Raw genomic sequence first — 21,699 nt, forward strand, 5'->3', positions numbered from 1 at the left:
CAACTTTTTGAAGATGGGTGTACGATGCAGGGCTCTCCTTCAATTGTGTCAATTATACCGACACTTTTGGGGACTTCATTGAGGTCGTAGGCCAATGGTGCAGGAATGAAACACTCCACTTATCATGAAGTTTAGAGATCCTAATCTAATTAATGAACTAGAAGAGATTAAAAAGACAATGGTGGAGGATCATCAGGCAGAATAGAAAGTTTGGATGTTCCATTATGATGGATAAATGGACGACAAGAATTAAAAAAACATCATATGTGTTGGAGAATTCTCCAAAGGGAAGCTTATTTCTTCAATCCATTGATCTGTGAGACTCGTCTACTGATTCCATCAAGATATTCTCCTTGTTGCAGAACACCATAGAGAAGATTGTAGCACAGCTGAAAATGTTAAAGCTGATATGTTGAAGGGAGTGCTCTTGCACATAGGACTCCATGTGCAGCTCAGTGTATAAATTTGATTTCGGAGAATTTTCAAGGAAAGACCCTTCACAGATGTTTTCACTAAGGCAGTTACGCCACATTCTTACATTATTGTCACGACCCAAACTGGAGGACCATGACGGACACCCAGGGCCTACCTGCCGAGCACTGTTAATCATGCTTTCCTATCATGATCATAAATAAGAGTGGACCTCGGGGTCACCAGATGGAAATCTGCTAAATCATATAAGCGATATCTTTGACAAAGGAACGAGAAGAAAACATTTATCTTAAAGTTGGATAAGGCCATTGTGAAATACTATACAATAAAAATGTAGGCCGAAGTCCATATAAAGTCTAACTATACCATGACTGTCTACAAGCCTCTACTGGAGTATCTAACATAAAGAGATCGGGACAGGGCCCCGCCGTACCTTTATGTACACAAAAGAATATCTTACCAAAACTAGACTGCAACTCCGGAATGAGAGGAGTGCTCCAATGTCAGCTGAACAGCAGCCTATAGGAGCGGATCACCAACCTGTCTACCCGAACCTGCGAGCATAAAATGCAGCGCCCCCAGGAAAGGGACGTCAGTACAGACAAAGTACTGAGTATGTAAGTTATAAAAGTAACATGAAAAGAAACATAAGAGAACATAGGATGAAATAAATGCAATATGTATGTACGCTACCTCTACGGGCAATGATATACATAAACACACACGTACGTACGCATACAAGAGCGGTCATACATATATATGCGTATATAACGCCTATCAAGCCTCTGTAGGAATCCCATCGTATCATATCGACCTTTGTGGGCATCATCATCATCATCATCATCATGTGACCAGCTGATCAGATGGTAATGCGTATATAACGTCGTCACCTTCCCCATACCCCATACATATATATAGTACATAATATATGTGTATATAACGCCTGAGGGGTCATTGGTCTGAATCTATCGGAGTGACATAAGGTCGTTACACCTCCAAACATCATTATGAGACAGCATTTTCATCAATAAGTGACTCTAAGAATCATACTGAATCTGGAGGAAAACTTACTGAGAATAATATTCTAGAACATGAATCAACATGGAACATCCCTAGCTACTAAGAATAGAGTTATTATGGAACAGCGTTACGTTTACTTTCTGTTTATAAGGATCATGCCAACTAGAAGGAAAGTTAGCCTTAACATACCTCAAATCGTCCAAGTAATCCAACAACAAGCTTATCATAACTAGAGCGTCAATCCTATAATGCGGAATGCATATACAACTTAGATGGCGCTAGCATATCACATATATCAACAATAATTCGATTCTAAAGTGAAAGGGGCAGCATTTTCCCTATTTCTTAATCATCACCACAAAGTCCACAACCACAATTAACATAACAACCTGATATGATCTTCTTTAAACTCATATTCACAATATTTAATGATATACAATTGAGCAGCCCCATATACGTTTTTATACAACACTTCCTTCTTTCAAATACACCAAGTACAACAACCTCAACATTAACTATTACCCCCCCCCCCCCCCGACAAGATTTTTCTCAAAACACACTAACAATCATGGCTCAAGTTAGATTACAACTCAAAATAATATCAAGTTCATGTTTGAAACTTTCCTCCAATTTCTTTCCCTCAAACCTTAGCGTAACTACCACATAAACTCATAAACATGAAAATAAGATGAAATCTTACCTCAAGAACTCAAGAACACTTCAATTCCAAGATTACTTCACCTTGAAATATCCTCCAAAGCTTCTACAAGAAGAAGAGACAAGCTTCAACAATACTTTGAAAACCCTAGGCACTTGGTTCTCACTTTGATTTTTGCTTGGGGGAATGATTGAATATGATGGAAGAGGTTTCTAGAGCTTTCATGAACTTGGGTTTGAGTTAAAATAACTTAAAAAAGGAGGGGTCGTAATATATAAAATCAGCGAAAAATTCACCCCCTCTGGAATACGGTCTGTGTATACTGGCCGTATAATTTTATACGGACCGTACAATGGTCTGTATTTTTCAACCCAAAAATCTACCTTCTCTGTTAAATTTTTAAATTCTTAAATACGGTCATTATTTTAAGATACAGCCTAAAAATACAGTCCGTATAAAGTAATTTCAGAACAAAACTTTGTCGAAACGTATTCTCTTCGATTCACTTATTCTCTAATCCTTCCATAACTTACCAAACATGAACTTAAACCATTATAAACATAAGATAGGCATGTCCAACCTCGTATAACCTTGGAGACAGCCCCCGTGTCCAAGACTATGGCAACTAACATACGACAAATCTCAATGTATAAAACTACGAGGTGTAACAACTGTTCGAAGGCCTTTGTTATTGAACTTGATGAGGAGATTCATAGAATAACAAAACTTGGTAAAACCTGGCAAGACTAGATTTGCTACTACTTTCTTGACCTTGCAACGTATGCACACGCAAAAGTCCAATTTGAGAAGCTTGTTCATTTCAGAAGAATGGAACAACAGTAAATTTGCAAAACAAGTTATGGGGAAAGACGTTGCACGCATAATGATGTCTTATACTTTTTGGAATAATTTCATGCTATTAAAATTGGTAGTCCTTTGATTAAAGTACTACGTTTGGTGGATGGGGAGTAAAACCACCTATAGGCTACATTTATGAAGTTATGGATAGAGTAAATGAATCTATTTGAAAGCATTTAGCGACCTGTGTAAATATGCAAAGGTCTTTGAGATCATTGATAGAAGGTGGGTGGATCAACTTCATCAACCTTTGCATGCCGCTTGAAATATTTTGAACCTATCACTCTTTTATGAAAACAATGAGATGTAATTACTAAATAAAAAAGTAACGAAGGGATTCCACTAAGTTAGTTCCTAATGAAGATGAGCAATATAAAATAACGGATAAAATAACGGAAAGCTTAGTACTTATATTAATGTTGATGGACTTTTTGGAATAGGAACGGCTAAGAGACAAAGATATGAGAAGTCACTGGTGAGCCAATATGTCTATGTTACTTTAATTTATTTTTTAAGTTATTTCATTATACTTATTAATTTTGAATATTTGTTCTACTTTAATAGTTGAATGAGTTAGGCTTTATTGTCCAGAAACTCCAGCGTTACAAAGGTTTGCCATCAAAGTTCTAGGCCTAACTTGTAGCTCATCTAGATGTGAGAGAAACTGGGGCGTGTTTGAACATGTAAGAACTATGAAGAAATATTTAGTATATTGAGATAACTAATTATATCTTAATTGTCTTAACTCCTAGTAATTACTTGCCACAACTTATTTGTAGATTCATTTCAAGACGAGGAATATACTAACCCTAAAGCACCTCAATGACTTCGTGTTCATAAAATACAACAACATATTGAGGCATCATTACAACGCTCACAATTTAATTTATCCAACTGGTTTGGACAATATTGATGATGTCAATGAATGGCTAATCGGAGTTGAGAATGCTAAAGAAAAGTAATTTTTAAATAGATTCTGATTTCACTTTCGATGTTGTTGCTGAGGCAATGGGAGTTGAGGAGAACCATTATGGTTTCAGGGGGGATACTTCAAGCCAACATACCCTAGTTGATGAAGTTGAAGAACATGATGATGGAGTTGAAGAAGATGATGAGCAATATAATGATGATCGAGGAATACAAGATTTTGACAATCTCGTAGAAGAATAAGAATTAGATGTTGAACCATTAATAACTTTGATTTTGTTTGTCCTATGGTCTATGGAGGATTTTGTGATCATATCTACTTTTTAGTTTTTAATTAGAATTTTTACTTATATATATTGTCTCTATTTATTTTGGTCTTTTTTTTTTTTTTTTTTTACAAAATTGCGCTTCACTTCAATGAAGCGAGCGCTTCGCTTCACGAGTGAAGCAGGGCCTTGTCGCTTTTTTCCGCTTTACACATCCCTGAACACTGCAACTAAGGGAGCAGGTCACACGATGCATGTTGAATGCAACTGTTATATTAACGTAGGTCATAGTGTTATTATTTAGTAAATATTATTAACTTACTATAAAATGGATATTGGTTAAGTAATTCGTAAAAATTAGATACAAATTAAATAAAGATAATAAAAAATATAAAATTTGCACAGATTGCCCCATTTCGGGGTGGTCTTTAATGTTTGCCCTCGAATATGTTGGTCCTTAATTTTTGCCCTCGAATATGATGTTCTTTAATTTTCCTCCCTACTTCTCATTTAATAAAAAATTGTGGGCCAAAGTACCATTATCTATGACCTAATTTCGCAAGGCATAAGTTTAGAGAACTTTTGCCTTGTCTTGCATAAGTTTTGTAGGAATTAAGTTATCCAGCATAAGTTGTGTAGTATCTAATTCGCTCAACATAAGTTTATAGAACTTTTTCTTGTTCGGTATAAGTTATGTAGGAACTAAGTTATGCCTAGTAAGACATAACTTGTGGGTTCTGAAATGAACTTATGCCTCCATCGGCATAAGTTCTGTAGGAAATTAAGAGGCATAAATTTTTATGCCTTGTAAGGCATAACTTGTGTTATATTACAACAACAACAACAACCCACTGTAATCCCACAAGTGGGGTCTGGAGAGGGTAGAATGTACGCAAACCTTACCTCAACCTTTGTGGGGTAGAGAGGCTATTTTCGATCGACCCTCGGCAAAAAAAAAAAAATATAGTCAATGCAGGATTGCAAGGAAAATAAGACAACAAGATATCAAGATAGGAAATAAATGGAGCAACACATAGTAATACACACATAAGGATAATACTCTACGAGATATCTAGATACTACTACTAAGTATAATATAACTTGTGTTATATTATGATATGAAAATATAAACTTATGCTGACCGATTTTTTTTCTTTTTATTTATTTATTTATTTATTTATTTATTTTATGTTAGGGATATTTACAACTACTTTTTTTGTTATTTAAAGTGACGAAGCGCAAAAATTTGAGGGATAAAAATTAGGGAAAAAGACACAAATGGCCATCCAGCCCAAACTATTGACAACCGGATGACCCAAGAAGCGTAAAAGATATTTTTTTAGCTTTTTAAAATAATTCAATTTTTAGCCATTTTTCAACTAATTTCAGCATTTGTCTAGAAACTGTATCATTGTTGCATGGAAAATGTATTGTATGTATATGAAAACTGTATCATTGTTGTATAGAAAATGTATCGTATGTATGTAAAAACTGTATCATTGTTGTATTGAATATGTATCCCTAAAATATGTGTTTAGAAAATGTATCATTGTTGTATAATTTGTGTTCAATAAATGTATAATCAACATTTGGGGATATTTTTAAATGCTCAATCAACGTATACTTACTAATTATACATATTTTGGGATATTTTTTGAAGGTTCAATATGAATTTTTTTCGTCGACCTTCAGTGGTGAATTTTTGATCTTTTGTGGCGACTAAAGTCTCCATATAAAAATCTGACTTTGTAGTGAACTTTTCGTGGCGACTTTTTGATCTTTTTAGTCGCCACAAAACGTCTGATTTTTCTTTTTTTGTAGTGAATGGGCTGCTGGGCTAGCATCTGGAAATAGTTTGGGCCGAAATGACAAATCGCGGTACTAAGCCCAAACATGAGCCAAACAAATTCTTAATGGCTAGCTAGTGTCCTTTTCCCTAAAAAATAACTACCACCCCAAGATAGGGCATTCGTGCGAATGACCCTATTAAACTGAAGTAATTGCTCGATTTGGCTTTGAAATGGACTGGTCTTTAATTTTTGTCCTTCAAATGGACTGATCTTTCATTTTTTCCTCTTCAAAATCGAACTTTAAGGCCGCTGACATTACTTGTGAATATTATGATACGTAACTAAGAGCCTCCAAAGGTAACGACAAGAGATGCAGTCTTCTATCACTCTATCACTTTCATTAGATTCTTGCGGTCTCTATTTTATTTTAAATTTACCTATATAGATATAAGTTCGATTTTGAAGGACGAAAATGAAAGACCATCCCATTTGAAGGACGAAAATTAAAGACCCACTAAAATCGGCTATTGGTGCACTTGGGCCGAACATGCCAGTAGTAATTAAAAGCCCAATAACAATAAAAAGAATATGGGTCTAATCCAGACAGCCCATTTTGCAGCCTTAAGACTTAGGGTTTCTTAGACATAAAAACCCCTGCGTGTTTTTACTTCACTGTTTTTACAACTGAAGACGCCTCCCAAATATTCAGACGAAAATGGTGACCTACAAAGTTAGTATCACATATTCACAACTGAATTTGTTTTAGCAATTTTCATTTCATTAATGTCATTGTTGTTGTTGTTGTTTGTAGTTTCATCAATACCAGGTGGTAGGTAGAGCTTTGCCATCAGAAAACGATGAGCATCCAAAGATTTACCGTATGAAACTTTGGGCTACCAATGAGGTCCGTGCCAAGTCCAAATTCTGGTAATTTTTTTTCACCCTCAATGTGTGTGTTTCTGTGTGTGTCATATGGTTATTATTATTATTATCTCATGATTAGCTCCCATTCCGTCACACTTTTTGCTTATCGAGATTCAAACTGTGTCAACTTTGATCAACATTTTACTCCCTCCATCCCAAAATAAGTGGCACCCATAAAGAATTTGTCCCAAAATAAGTGTCACATTAGGCTTTCAAGTAAAAAATTGGCAAGTGTTTCCAACTATGCCCTTAGCATCAAAGAAGTTGTCCTTTTTTAACATTGCTCTATTCTAAAAAACATCTAATAAATAGGGGTAGTTTAGTAAACTCTACATTGTATTTATTAATTTCTTAGTGGTTGTAATTTTTTGCTAAGGTGATACTCATTTTGGGACGGAGGGAGTAAAATGTATTTTTTTCATCATATTGACATGAGAACAATTGCATCCTATACTCTCTCCATCCCAAAATAAGTGTTACTTTAGAACTTTTCATGCCCAATAAGAAAAATAACAAATACAAGGTATAATTCACTAAGTTACCCCCATTTATTGGATGTTTCTTGATAATTGAGCAATATTAAAGAATACTACTTCTTTAATGTTAAGGGCATAGTTGGAAACACTTGCCAACTTTGACTTTGAATTCCTAAAGTGACAATTATTTGCGACGGAGATTTTTAAAATATTGAGTTGATCTAATTCAATATAGCTTCAAAGATTAGTCAAATTGACTCTCGCTTAGTGAAAAGTGTCGTATAAATTGGGGCAGAGGGAGTATTAGTTCCTAACTGATATAGTGTCAAATGAACTCGAACGTATTTGGGGAATGATGGTAGGGATCTAGTAGCTCAGTTGGTTGGCTACCTGAACTTTCACCTTGTTGGTGAGGGTTCAAATCTCACGTTGTAATCCCTTTCCCTTACCCTCTATGTAATAAAAAAAATCTTAAAAATAAATAAATTGGGGAATGATTATTGGTGTTTGATTTGGCTGGAAAAGGTACTTCTTGAGGAAGCTAAAGAAGGTGAAGAAGAGCAATGGACAGATGCTAGCTATTAATGAGGTATGATCAAATGCATTTCTTAATTTACGGGTTCTTAGGTTATCTGTGATTGAATGTGTCATTGGGATGTAATGACAACAAATTTGGTATTTTGTTGCTTATTTGATTTCTTATTCCCAAGTTATTACTGTTGGAATTTATGGTTAATTTGTACAACTACTTGATAAAAGAGTTTATGGTTAAATTTTTCTTGTGGTTCTCCGAAGTAAATGTTTCTGTTAATCCATTGTGATGCTTGAATAGTAGGTTCCTGGTAATCTGGTACGTATGGATTGCCTGGGTGAAATTTCCCTTTCATCTGTCTGTTCAAGCTTTTATGATCTTGTCAATGGTAGTTGTAGCAAGTCATTCATGATGGTGTTTTCTAGTCTCTTTCTTTCTGGAAAAGGTTTTCTAGATATGATTTTCAATTTTCCATGTCATTTCTAGTGGCGTTGGTGCACTAAATTCATGTCATTCCTATTTGCCCTCTCAAAATTAGCTCATTTGGAGTTTTGTGATGAAGTAATAGAGGTTAGGGGGTGCATGGTTTAGGATGAAAAATGGAAAGAAAAAGAATATGATGTCACTTTTTAAAGAGCCAAAACATATGCTTGTCAGTATCTCCTATTCTTGGAGATACAAGTTTCTTTTCCTAATTGCATCTTTAACTTGGACAGACTTTCAAAATGGTTTAGTTCTCATCAGAAAAAGGTGGTTTAATTTGTCACGGTATTGTCTCTCAGTTGTTCCCGGTTTTGGAGGTAGCGATAATCTATATCTACTTGCTTTCTAAGAGAGTCATTATTTTCATTTTTCAGATATGATTACTTATACGCTTTTTTTTTTTTTTGGTTGCTGTGTAGTTGCGTTGTTTTCTGTTTGTTCTTTATCCATTGACGTAACTTTCTTATTCAGATATTGTGACAGTCACTGTTTTCTTTTTCTCATATATGGTTGCTAAGCTTTTTCACTGTGTAGTTTTGTGGTTTTCTGGTTTTACTTCATCCACTCTCACATAGGTGCTGAACTTTGTTATTGAGATATTATGTTCCTTCCTGTAGATTTTTGAGAAGAATCCGACAAAAATCAAGAACTATGGTATTTGGCTGCGTTACCAAAGTAGAACTGGGTATCACAACATGTACAAGGAGTACCGTGATACCACATTGAATGGTGGTGTGGAACAGATGTACACTGAGATGGCTTCTCGCCACAGGGTCCGCCATCATTGCATCCAGATCATCAAGACAGCTACTATTCCAGCTAAGCTCTGCAAGCGGGAGAGCACAAAGCAGTTTCACGACTCCAAAATCAAGTTCCCGCTGGTGTTGAGGAAAATCAGGCCACCTTCAAGGAAACTCAAGACCACCTACAAGGCTACCAAACCTAACTTGTTTATGTAAAACATGTTTGATCATTGTGTGGATTGATGAGTGGCTATTTCAAATTACTGCAATTTTGTTGTTCTGGACTAAGTGGGAAGGGGAGGAAATCAACACTTTTGTTGTGATCAAATTATTATTATTATTATCCTTCGTGCTCTTTATAGAACTAGACATCAGACTATTATGTTACTTTTTGAGTTTGGTATTTTGTTTGCTCAGGCAGTTGAAATCATAGTTGTATTTTGCGATTTTGTTTTACATCATATTCGTATAGGGATGTTTGGCTTATTAAGTTTGATCATGATATGGATAAATTAAATGATAGATTCACCGTGTTCAAACAGCAATTAAAACAATAATTATAGTTTGTGGTTTATGGAGGGAATTATCATTTGAGCTATTTTTAAAATTTTTGTTTTTTGTATGGTATAAACAACGGAAAAGGCTCATCGAACTATAATGGCTTGTTTATGCCACTTATCAATAGTTTGACTCATTTATGCCATCAAACTATCGGAAATGGTTCATTTATGCCACACATTAATAGTTTAGCTCATTTATGCAATTGCCTGTTATCAAAATGACTCATCCATGTCATTTTTCATTAACGCCGGTTTTATAATATCAGATATGACACGTGGCCTCTGATTAGAGGTCTACGTCGTTTAATTAAATCGGTTCAATTTTAAATTCCAAATTAATAAAAAATCTAACCCATATACCTTACCAACTCACAATCATAATTTAGTTGGAGGTCACGTGTCATATCTGGTATTGTAAAATCGGAGTTAATGAAAAATGACATGAATGAGTCATTTTGGCAACCGTCGATGGCATAAATGAGCCATTTTCGATAGTTCAATGATATAAATGAGCCAAATTATTGACGAATGACATGAATAAGCCATTTCCTATAGTTCGATAATGCATTGAGACTTTTCCGTATAATAAATTGGGAATCAATCCTAAGGTGCTGCTAAATAGATGAATCTTATCAACATCCATTAATGCTAAATCATAGATCCATCTTATCAACATCCGTAAATGCTAAATCATAGATCGAATTGTTGAATCGGAAAGTTGGGTGCCATGGTAAAGCTTTGTATGGGTTAAGGTCACGAGTTGGAGATAAGCGGACTCTAAGACTGTTAGATCCCATTTTTGAGGTTCAATCATGGAGTATCAGTTCTAGAATTTAAACTTGTCTGTACCGTTCTGCGTTTATGTTCCTCATAGGAAACCTTCCGATTTACTTTCTAGATGAAAGAGATAAATGCTAAAATGTAAGATGGCATCCTTGATATACGACGGTATTATTGGCACTTGGAGAGAGTACGTTATCCGCAAAACACATGGTTAAATCTCTTTATCAAATTAGGTATTCTGGAGACCATTTCTGGATACTCAAATTTAACTTTCCCTTTTTTCCATTTAAAATTATCATATCACGTTTATCATAATCGTGAGTAATTCTCTTTTCCAGAAATTGGAGGAGCAAAGAGTGAAAAAGTTGCAAACTGAAATAAAAAAGAAAATATCAAAAAAAGTAATTCTCTTTTCCAGAAATTGGAGGAGCAAAAAGTAAAAAAGTTGCAAACTGAAATAAAAAAGAAAATATCAAAAAATTGGGTAAGATCCACCGAAGTGGTTAGCCTTAACCGGATGTGTCTGATAAGAGGTAAAGCCCGAAGGCTGTTCCCGTCCCTTTCGGGGGAGATGCCAACCATCTCTCCTTGTTACGAACACAAAGTTGGCATCTCTCCTTGTTACGAACACAAATCAATGAGACGCCTTGTTTATGAATTCATAGGAATTTCAGCAAAGTGGCGATGTGGGATAGCTGGCAATTCTCATTTCATTTCCAACGTTTTCAGCGTCTTTTAAGCAATAAAGAATCACAAATCATAGGGTTAATCAAGATTTAGAAACAAGTTACTGCTTCCCAGTTTTAGGCTTGTCTAAAATATAACAATCTGGATCATTTACAGACCTGTTAACAACTAAAAAAGGACAAAAACATGAGTAGGAAAGCCAGATCTAAATGAAGGAAAATACAATAAGTGCATAGGAATGTCCGAGCCTGAACATATAATTGTCACTGGAAGTTGTAGGGCAAACTTACACCTCCACAACTGATACACTGAAGCATTTCAAATTTGTAATTCTTTGTACTACAGTCCACAAGCAGCACAACCACTGCCTATAAAAACTCAGAGATAAGGGTCAAAAACACAATTTAACTATCACTTTTTTTTAAGTTTCATACCTAAATTATCATCAGGTTGAGAAAACTACCTAAACTATCACTATCTAGTTTTAAAACACACCCGAATTAAATGTGTGAACTCACTCTCCAAAAGCAAGCGGTAAAAATTTTCTCAAAAAAATTGTCCACATGGCATAAGTAATGCTATGGTGGCACCTACATGAAAACTAAAAAATAATATTTTTTTTAAAAAAACTGCATTCTTTTTTTTTAAAAAAATCAGCATTTAAAAAAAAAAATCTGGATTTTTAAAAAAAATATGTAAAAAAAATAATTTTTTGTTAAAAAATATCAAAAAATTTAGAAAATCAGGAAAAAAAATTGATTTAAAAAATGGAAAAGTTGATTTTTAAGTTGATTTTTTAAAAAAAATGTGAAAACTAAATAATTAGTTTTCTTTTTAAAAAAAAATAACTTTTCCATTTTTTAAACTATTTTTTATATTTTCTATAATTTTTGATATTTTTTTACAAAAATTATTATTTTTCAGTTTGTTTTTTAAAAGAGATAAGGGTCAAAAACACACCCTAGCTATCATTTTTTTTTTAGTTTCATACCTAAATTATCATCAAGTTGAGAAAACTACCTAAACTATCACTATCTAGTTTGCAAAACACATCTAAACTAAATGTGTGAACTCACTCTCCAAAAGGCAAGTGAAGCTGAAATTTTCTAAAAAAAATTATCCACGTGGCATAAGTAATGCTATGGTGGCACCTACATGAAAATTTAAAAATAATATTTTTTATGTATTTTTTTTAAAAAAACTGCATTCTTTTTTTAAAAAAAATCAGCATTTAAAAAAAAAATCTGGATTTTTTAAAAAATATGTTAAAAAAAAAAAAAATATTTGTTAAAAAAGATCAAAAAATTTAGAAAATCAGAAAAAAAATTGATTTAAAAAATGGAAAAGTTGATTTTTTTTTTAAAAAAGTAAAAACTAAATAATTAGTTTTTTTTTTTTTAAAATAAAATAACTTTTCCATTTTTTAAACTATTTTTTATATTTTCTATAATTTTTGATATTTTTTTCCAAAAATTATTATTTTTCAGTTTGTTTTTTAAAACAAATAGTTTTTTTTTTTTTTTAAATTTTCATGTAGGTGCCATTGTGACATTATATATCCACGTGGACAACACTTGGCAACATTTTTATATAAAATGGAGAGTGTAAATCACATGCCATTCAAGAATAATTTGAGGTGTGTTTTGCAAACTAGATAATGATAGTTTAGGTAGTTTTCTCAACCTTCTGATAGTTTAGGTATGAAACTAAAAAAAAAGTGATAGTTGGGGTGTGTTTTTGACCCTTATCTATTTTTAAAACAAATAGTTTTTTTTTTTTTTTTTTTAAATTTCCATGTAGGTGCCATTGTGACATTATTTATCCACGTGGACAACACTTGGCTACATTTTTATATAAAATGGAGAGTGTAGATCACATGCCATTCAAAAATAATTTGAGGTGTGTTTTGCAAACTAGATAGTGATAGTTTAGGTAGTTTTCTCAACCTTCTGATAGTTTAGGTATGAAACTAAAAAAAAAAAAAAAAAGTGATAGTTGGGGTGTGTTTTTGACTCTCATCTCAAAAACTTATCGAGTTATCTACAAGATGCCTACTTGATTGATTCCTAATAAAAGTTCAAAAGAAATGAACACGAAAAGTTATACTCCATCTCGTTCAATTTATGTGACTATTTACTTTTTAGTAAGTCTAAAAAAGAATCATAACTTTCTATATTTAGTAAAAATTTAAAACTTTAAATATGTAAATTTCTCATTTTATTCTCAATGGGATAATTTATAGCCACACAAATTATCTATTGCTTATTTAAGGCCACAAGCTTTGAAGGTCTTTCTTTCTTAAAAGCAGTGCCCGATTAACACCTTCAAATAAATTGGACCGGAGAAAGTAGGTGACAAAGCTGCCAATTCCTCTCTTTTTTCGTAAGGTGATGATATTTCTTAAATGCACAAAACCAAATCTTTGATATTGAGTCCATCGGCATGTTCTTGTAGTAGCATACTATCAAATGCATTGGATTGTATTTTTCTAAAACTAGTAAAAGGCATTTGTCTAATTGAATTCTAAAGCTTGTCATATACTTTTTATGAGAATCCACTACTCCTCCAGTGGTTAAGAAAATGCAATTACCAACTCGTGCAAGTTCTAAGGAAATTAAAATTTTCCTTTGGAGAAGTTTTCCCTGTAGGCAAAGTTGAGCAAAAATTTCTCCACCAAATGAATAACAGATTTGCATTAGGTGAGAAGCTCAGTTGTTTCATATTAAGAAATACGTTTTGAGTATAAATGCTGATACAACTTGCGCACCATTTCTGATTTTCTAGCTATAACTTTTCTTTTTCTTTCTTCTAAATTATTGGTAAGTGAGAGGACTTGCTTTATCAAGAAACAAAGAATAGCTATGAGATCAGGAAGATCACTATGAGATCAGGAAGATCATTTAATCAAGGTGCTGACAATGCTCTCTAACACAAATTACCATAGTGTCTATTCGAGCTCTTACATAATCCAAAACTGGTTGATGCCTAACCAAACCTGAAAACATCCAATTATCTAAAGGAGGAAAAAATACCAGAAAAAGTTAAGATTGTCATCTCAAAGAAAAAAAGAAGACCAAAAAAATTATTATATTAAATTGCTCCTGTCCACTTGCTTCGCAATTGCGGTGTTGAGATGAAGCAGCTCTATATCATACTAAATTAAGCCTCAGAAGCAGAAGGTTGCTCTCTTGAATTCATGGCTATACTAAGCTTATTCAAGGTTTGAAGTCCGAAAACACGACAACAGAGTTGTGACCACCAAAACCAAATGAATTTGATATTGCTGCAGATGGAAAACAAATGTTAGGAAACATCTTGAGCATTTATTTCAGAAGCTGCAACAAGTTCACTATTTCTCAGAATTTTATCTAGCAGTGGAAAAATTAGTTAATTAGCCATGAAAGCATGACCCGCCCAACCCGTCCAAGTTTAGGCCGGTAATTGACCCGCCCATATGTTAGCTCAGCCCATTAATTTTTTTTTGTTGATATGTAACCAAATTGACCCTTGGGAAATCTTGTCAAAATATTTTCAAAAAGACATTTTTTTTTAACCTAATATGTTATAATAACCATTATAAAGAAAAAATAATTTTATCAGGAGCTAAAACGTTACAAAGAACAAACACAGACACTAAAACTCCGTAAGAATTGGGCGGGTTGGGTTATGACCCGCTTTTTAGCCTATCTTAGCCCAACCCATTTAAGCCCAAGTAACTTTTGGATGGGTCATTAACTCACCCCTTTTTGACCCGGCCAAATTCAGTCCAACCCTCCTATTTGACACCACTGATTTTATCGCATTCATCTGAAAAAGAGATTATATATGGTGTCAAAAGTGTAAGTATTTTCTTACCAACATTGATCTCATGCTGCTGTTTCTTGTTTGGAACGGTATCGAACTCAACTGAAGGCTCAGGGTTCTGCATAATTCACAATAAAACGAGACATGCAAATTAAGAATGAGCATGAGTCAATATTTGAGAAATTTAAGTTCCCAAAGAGAAAATAACATACGAATTGGTTTATGGAAGGATGCAGCCAGCCAGTTTTAATGGCTTTAACTGTTGCAATAGCTTCCAGACCACCAGCAGCACCCAAGCAGTGGCCTATCATTGACTGGAAGAACGGAAAACGACAAAATTTTGAAGGATCAAAAAGTTTGTCCAATATTTCATTAAATTACTATAAGATACGTTATGATGTGAGAAAGTTACCTTGGTTGCATTAATTTTGATGCCTGAAGTGTTCTTGAATACCTTCTTAATAGCGTTTACCTCAGCTAGATCACCAACTATTGTGGAAGTTGCATGAGCATTTATGTAATTAACCTGAAAATACACGAAAAAGGAGAGACCAGTTGACTAATCAAACAACCACCAAACTTTTATGAGCAGTTTTAACGTTATATTCTCTGTTCCTCACAGATAGTTACTAATGTCTTACGTCATAATGTTTGAAGTACTATCTAAAACAAGGTTCTAAATGACAAATGAAAACGATCCTAAAGAATCTAAATGACCAACTGACGAAACTGCTATTCTAACTTTCAGTCGTTTTGTTGCATCTCCATCTTTTTAAAAGTACTAATTAGTGATCAATATCATAGAAACAGATCAAGGAAAGGAATAGGTCAACTCCTTTTTTTTTTTTTTTTTTGAAATTGGAATAGGTCAACTTCCGAGGGAGAAGAAAATTCAGTGATGCACATTCAGAACATCCTCTCGTCTCGTCCTCCCCCCTGTCCCCCCAATTGAGAACATCCTCCTGTATAGATGACTGTATAGCATTTTGGAATCTGAGTTTCTTGTTGGAATGCTCTCTTTGTATACTGTTCTTGTGAAAAAGGTTTCTCCATATTGTAGGTATACCCTTATTTACTTATCTGCGAAACAAGGCACTAAATATCACTAAGGAGATTTAGAACAAGTCAGATGCTACAAGTGTGCTTTCAGACTATTCAAGAAATAAGATAGAAATATTACATTTCCCAGAGAAGAACAATAACAAAGTAAAAGACCTAAACACATATTATTGATGTCAGCACTATATTTTCTCTCTCCATTACTCTTTGCCCAAAGATCAAAAAGCTCATGAAAGAGAGAGTATGAGAGTACATATGTTGGATTTGGTGGCTCAAGGACAACAGATTATGGCCTAATTTATATTGGATAAACATAACAAAATTCGAACATCAAACCAAAAATACCTCTTCTGGTGAGACTCCAGCATCTTCAAGGCTACTAAGGATACATGAAGAAACACCAAGTCCATCAGCTCTGGGGTCAGTCATGTGATAAGCATCACAATTTACTGCACCACCCAAGTATTCTGCAATTATTGGTGCTCCTCGTTTCATTGCATGCTCCAAACTTTCCATCACCTGTCAACAACTACATCCAATTTGTCACGTTGTATGAGAGTGATATGATAAGGCAGTGCTTTGTCCAAAACTGTGTTCCACCATGCTATGAAAGAGCACTCACAATTTCTTTTTCTAAAAAAGTTTATGTTAAGTGTTCCATGTTGGAGGAAATAGGTTGTTGTCTCCTAATATAGTCTTAGGCAATCCCCACCTCATGAGTTACCTCTGGGGTTGAATTAGGTCCAAGGTTCTGTTTTTTTTTTTTTTTTTTTTTTTTTTGGATAACCGTGGTGTTCTAGCCAAGTTTGCGTGCACCTCGACTAATTTAGCGGGATACCTGCCACCTCCCACCAAAGACAGGTACCAGGTAACTTTGTCCAACCCAAGGCTAGGACAGATAGGAAGAAATCACCTAGTGTCTTTTGTCTTCTCTATTGAGATTTGAACTTGAGGTTCATTTTCGTAACATCTTTAATTAGTTCATGAAGGAAAGAAACATCAATTGTTAAAAAAATAGTACTATGGACAACACATAACAATGGTCCAACATGGATAGAAAGCTGAAATGATGTTCTTGTTATCAAACTTTAATCAACACTTCAGCAAACTTACCAACACTCCAGCGCCCTCTCCCATAACAAAGCCATCTCTATCTTTGTCCCAGGGTCTAGAAGCAGTTTGTGGATCATCATTTCTTTGAGACAAAGCTCTGCATGCCACAAAACCTCCTAATCCGATAGGAATTATGGCAGCTTCAGTTCCACCAGCTATCATCAAATCAGCTTCACCTCGCCGAATGTGATTTGCAGCAGCATAGAAACAGTAGTTGGAGGTAGCACAAGCAGTTGAAATTGAGTAGTTCGGTCCCATGAAACCAACATCAATTGCAAGCAAGGCCGAGCCCATGTTTGTTATGGCATATGGTATGAAAAATGGAGTAATTTTCCTGTGACCCTTTTCGATTAAGGCTTGGACGCCATCTGAAAAAACTGTAAGACCACCCATTCCTGTTCCTACCAAAACACCAGCTCGCGTCTTATCAATCTGCAGTCAAAATAGAACTAAACAACTTAAAATTCTATCCTACTGCAAATGAGAAAAAAATTAGGTTTGTTGACTAGTAAGACTCATGAGCTTCAAATGAAGTAACTAAAAGAATCAATGACGGACAAATTTTGATTGCTAAGACCATTAGTTTTGACTATTTTAAACCACTCACGGAAAGCTTAGGCAGATAAAAAAATGAAAAGATGTCAAAGCACAAAATCAATTGATAAGAGACCGGAGGCTGTTGTCGCATTTAGTTCAAGGAGTGAAATTCCGAAATCACAACTGGAGTTTATTCCATATTTTGTAGATTTCAAATACAACGACAACATACCCAGTGTAATCCCACAAGTGGGGTCTGGGGAGGGTAGAGTGTACGGCAGAACTTACCCCTACCTTGGTAGGTAGAGAGGCTATTTCCGATAGACCCTCGGCTCAAGGAAAAGCATATCAAAGCAGGTCGGAAAAAGAAATAATGGAAGTGAAGAAACCATGGTAAAATACTATAGAAAGCATGTCTGAAAAAAGATCAGCAACTACAACATACAACAAAATAGTACGATAATCGAAGTACAAAAAATGGCAGATAGTAACAGAAATCGAAGGGCAAGAAACTACAGGAGAAATACTACAACTGCTAGTATGGAAGGATAAGCAAGACAACGCTCTACTACCTACTAACCTTCTACCCTAATCTGTGTCCTCCAAATAAGTGTGAAGTTCAAATATTTTAAAAAAAGAAGCTAAACTGGAGGATAAACAAGTGTGAAGTTCTAAAATTCTGGAAAGATTCATGGACAAGAAAAGCACAAATTAACTATCAAGAATATGGTCCGCTACCAAAAACATGGAAGGAAGGGGAAGTAAGAAGGTTTGCTAGTACCGAGAATAAGGAAACCAAGGAAGTCCTACGGGAGCCTCAGCTCCAATCTTGGCTCCCATTGCCCTAGTTTTCTAATGAAGAACAAGTTTTATGGTAGCCGCATAGTGGGAAATTTTTATTCTAAATCAATTTTGTTAACAATATGCAATATATCATGCTTGTATGGAAAACCTCTCTCTCTCTCTCTCTATATATATATATATATATATATATATATATATTTTTTTTTTTATTATTATTATTATTATTTTTTTTTTTTTTTTTTATGACAAGGGAACCTGCAGCCGCTACCCTTCGGGTGAAAAGCCTCCATATATTAAGAAAGAGGTAACTAATTTTGATTATTGAACAGATCCAGTATGACTGTTGAAGAGTCTATAATATCATTCTGGTCTTTCACAACTAAATTAAAAACTTCAATTTAATGTAGGCATATAGCTCATGACGTAGAGAACTATGATATTATCCAGCTCTATTGCTGCTCTAAAGGTTAGAACAAGGTGATAATTTTAATCTAAAGTAGATATTTCAGACAATTACTCCTCCTTCGGTTGCTGTAATCATCATAGGTGATATATTATACTAAACATAACTTGCTGAGCCCGAGTAGTTTGGTCCATGCTCATATTCCGGTCAATGTTGGACATAGAATAGCCAAATATACCACTGTCTGAGAGGAAAGCTAGACATGGACACTTCTCCTCACTCCATTTGGTTACCTTCTCTAATTCTACCAATAATGCTAGTTAACCAAATGATTTTGTGTTGCTATCAATCAAATTTCAAAATTATCCCCAAAAAAGGGGGAAAAGAGCAAAAGCAACAACAACATAAAAGAGTTAATAATACCAACAAAGACATCAAGCAAGCCCAATTGCAAAACAAACAATTGAGCACCCATAATTTATACTCCACAAATGCCAGAGTAAAGTTTAAAAGTACCAATCAAATTATATCACGCAAGCCCTAAATTGAACGCAATTACAAAGGAAATTCAAAAGCTTAAGATGGAGTGCAACAAAAAAACAAATTTATTGGAAGAGAGAGAAAAGATTAACCAAAAAATCTACATATATAAGCAGCCAAAGACCACAAATTCTCATATAAATGAGTCAAAATACCTGTAAAACATATCACAACAAGCCCCATTTTATCTCAAGCTAAACAAAGCAATTTCAAGAATGTAAAACTGCACGCACAATGAAAGCAACTTTATTACTCCCTCAGTTTCAATTTGTTTTTTCTTACTTTCCTTTTTAGTCTGTTTCAAAAAGAATGTCTCTTTCCTAATTTGTCAACACTTTAATTTCAAGATCTCACACGACATGTTTAAGACCACAGTATTAAGGGCATTTTGATACAGTACACATACTTTTAGTTTAAGACCACAAGATTCAAAGTCTTCTTACTTTCTTGAACTCTGTGTTAAGTCACACTAATGAATGGGGTAAAAAAGAAAAAAGTAAATGTGAAATTGAAACCTTTTTATCTCTGTCGTTACCAAGATCCGCATTTTCAAAAGCTTTTTTCGCAGAAACAATGCAATATCTGAGACAATCATCAAGCCTTCTATCATTCTTACCATCAATATAACCATTAGCTTTGAACCCTCTTAATTTGTCCACCAAATCTAGGAGGGAATTCAGAGGCATCAAATCCATCAATGGGAGTAATCCCACTTTCACCAGCTAATAACTCATCATAGTAGGCATCAACATCATTACCAAACACAGAAACAAGGCCCATCCAAGTTATAACAACGCACTTCTTAGGGTCTCTCTCGCGTGTGGGAGCTGAAATTACTCCCTCTGTTTTAATTTATTTGTCTTACTTTCCTTTTTAGTGGCTTTCCTCATTTGGCAACTCTTCTTTTTCAACATCTCACATGACACATTTAAAACCACAAGATTAAAGGCTATTTTGATAAATTACACATATTTTTAATTTAAGACCACAAGATTCATACGTCCTCTTACTTTCTTAAATTCCGTGTCATGTCAAACTAAGACGACGAAGACAACAACAACAACATAACCAGCGTAATCCCATAAGTGGGGTCTGGCAAGTCAAACTAAGACAAACAAATTAAAACGGACGGAGTAATAAAAAACCACGAATTGAGAAATCTTGAAACCTTTTTATCTCTGTCTGTACCAAGATCCGCATTTTCAAGAGCTTTTTTGCCAGCAACAATGCAATATCTGAGGCAATCATCAAGTCTTCTATCATTCTTACCATCAATATAACCATCAGCTTTAAACCCTCTAATTTGTCCACCAAATCTAGTAGGGAATTTAGATGCATCAAATCTATCAATGAGAGTAATCCCACTTTCACCAGCCAATAACTTATCATAGTAAGCATCAACATCATTACCAAACACAGAAACAAGACCCATACCAGTTATAACAACCCGCTTTTTCGGGTCTTTTTCTCTTGTTGGAGCTGAAACAGTTGTGGATGAAGATGATATAAATGGGATTCTCTTGGGTCTTAATGGCTTTACATTGGTGAATTGAGGGGTTGTTTTGAAAAATGGGTCTAGTGGAGATGGGCGTAGAGATGAAGATTGGATAGCTTGCATGGTTATGGGTGGAGATGCAGTGGAGTTTCGATGACAACAATGTGGTTGCAGAGGAAAGTGGCTTAAAATTTCAGTGGATGTTTTATCAAACCAGAATCTATATATTGTTTATTTTATTGAGAAAATGATAAAAATGATCCTTGATGTTTGAGGGTATTTTCAAAATAGTCTCTTAAGTATGCACTTAGTAATTTTAGTCTTTTAAGTTTGCAAAAAATTGACATTTTTAGTCTCCATGCAATATTTACCGACCTTTGCATGTTAGATTAAACGGGAATTATGAGGAAAAAAAATAAGCGGGAATTAATTGATATAATTTGTAGTTTTTGCTGGTTTTAATTTATTTTTAGTGTTTGGTGCAACATTTTGAAGTGTAATTTCTGCTGTTATATATATATAGTGTAATTTTTTGTGTTACATATATTAGGATTTGATGAGAATTTCATGATCTTTATAATTAAATCCCTTTTTTAACTCTTCCAGTCAAATCCATATCGATAGAGTTCAATAAATACTTTCAAGAGACCAAACGTGTTAATTTTTACCAAGCTTAAAAGATTAAAACTGTCAAGTGAATACTTGAAGGACTATTCTGATTCTATCCTCAAAATAAGGGATCATTTTTGTCAATTTCTTTTATTTTATTTTAAGGATAATTATGGGTAGTTCTGTTCACGGTTTT

At 34.3% G+C, this 21,699-nt stretch overlaps 2 protein-coding genes and 1 non-coding gene across 4 annotated transcripts; 1 reads left to right on the forward strand and 2 right to left on the reverse strand.

The window, feature by feature from the left end:
• Positions 1 to 6,526: 6,526 nt before the first annotated feature.
• Positions 6,527 to 9,512, forward strand: LOC132056104 (large ribosomal subunit protein eL20). The gene is made up of 4 exons (XM_059448172.1): positions 6,527 to 6,681; positions 6,763 to 6,878; positions 7,877 to 7,940; positions 8,984 to 9,512. The coding sequence occupies exons 1-4, from the start codon at positions 6,667 to 6,669 to the stop codon at positions 9,323 to 9,325; spliced, it is 537 nt and encodes a 178-aa protein (XP_059304155.1). The 5' UTR covers positions 6,527 to 6,666; the 3' UTR covers positions 9,326 to 9,512.
• Positions 9,513 to 10,925: 1,413 nt separating this feature from the next.
• Positions 10,926 to 11,053, reverse strand: LOC132031785 (U6atac minor spliceosomal RNA). Its single transcript, XR_009408347.1, has one exon. It is a non-coding gene; the product is annotated as a U6atac minor spliceosomal RNA (small nuclear RNA).
• A 2,948-nt stretch (positions 11,054 to 14,001) lies between these two features.
• Positions 14,002 to 21,097, reverse strand: LOC132056121 (3-oxoacyl-[acyl-carrier-protein] synthase I, chloroplastic-like). Of its 2 annotated transcripts, none has more exons than XM_059448196.1 (7): positions 20,568 to 21,097; positions 17,116 to 17,547; positions 16,348 to 16,521; positions 15,356 to 15,469; positions 15,156 to 15,257; positions 14,995 to 15,061; positions 14,002 to 14,422 (listed from the first exon to the last, which is right to left on the reverse strand). In XM_059448196.1, the coding sequence occupies exons 1-7, from the start codon at positions 21,015 to 21,017 to the stop codon at positions 14,355 to 14,357; spliced, it is 1,407 nt and encodes a 468-aa protein (XP_059304179.1). In that variant the 5' UTR covers positions 21,018 to 21,097; the 3' UTR covers positions 14,002 to 14,354. The 2 variants fall into 2 exon arrangements, with proteins under 2 accessions (XP_059304179.1, XP_059304188.1); XM_059448205.1 differs by lacking the exon at positions 20,568 to 21,097 and adding an exon at positions 19,915 to 20,166.
• Positions 21,098 to 21,699: the final 602 nt, after the last annotated feature.

The sequence above is a fragment of the Lycium ferocissimum genome, chromosome 1 (assembly GCF_029784015.1).
Source record: "Lycium ferocissimum isolate CSIRO_LF1 chromosome 1, AGI_CSIRO_Lferr_CH_V1, whole genome shotgun sequence".
NCBI classification, from domain to species: domain Eukaryota; kingdom Viridiplantae; phylum Streptophyta; class Magnoliopsida; order Solanales; family Solanaceae; genus Lycium; species Lycium ferocissimum.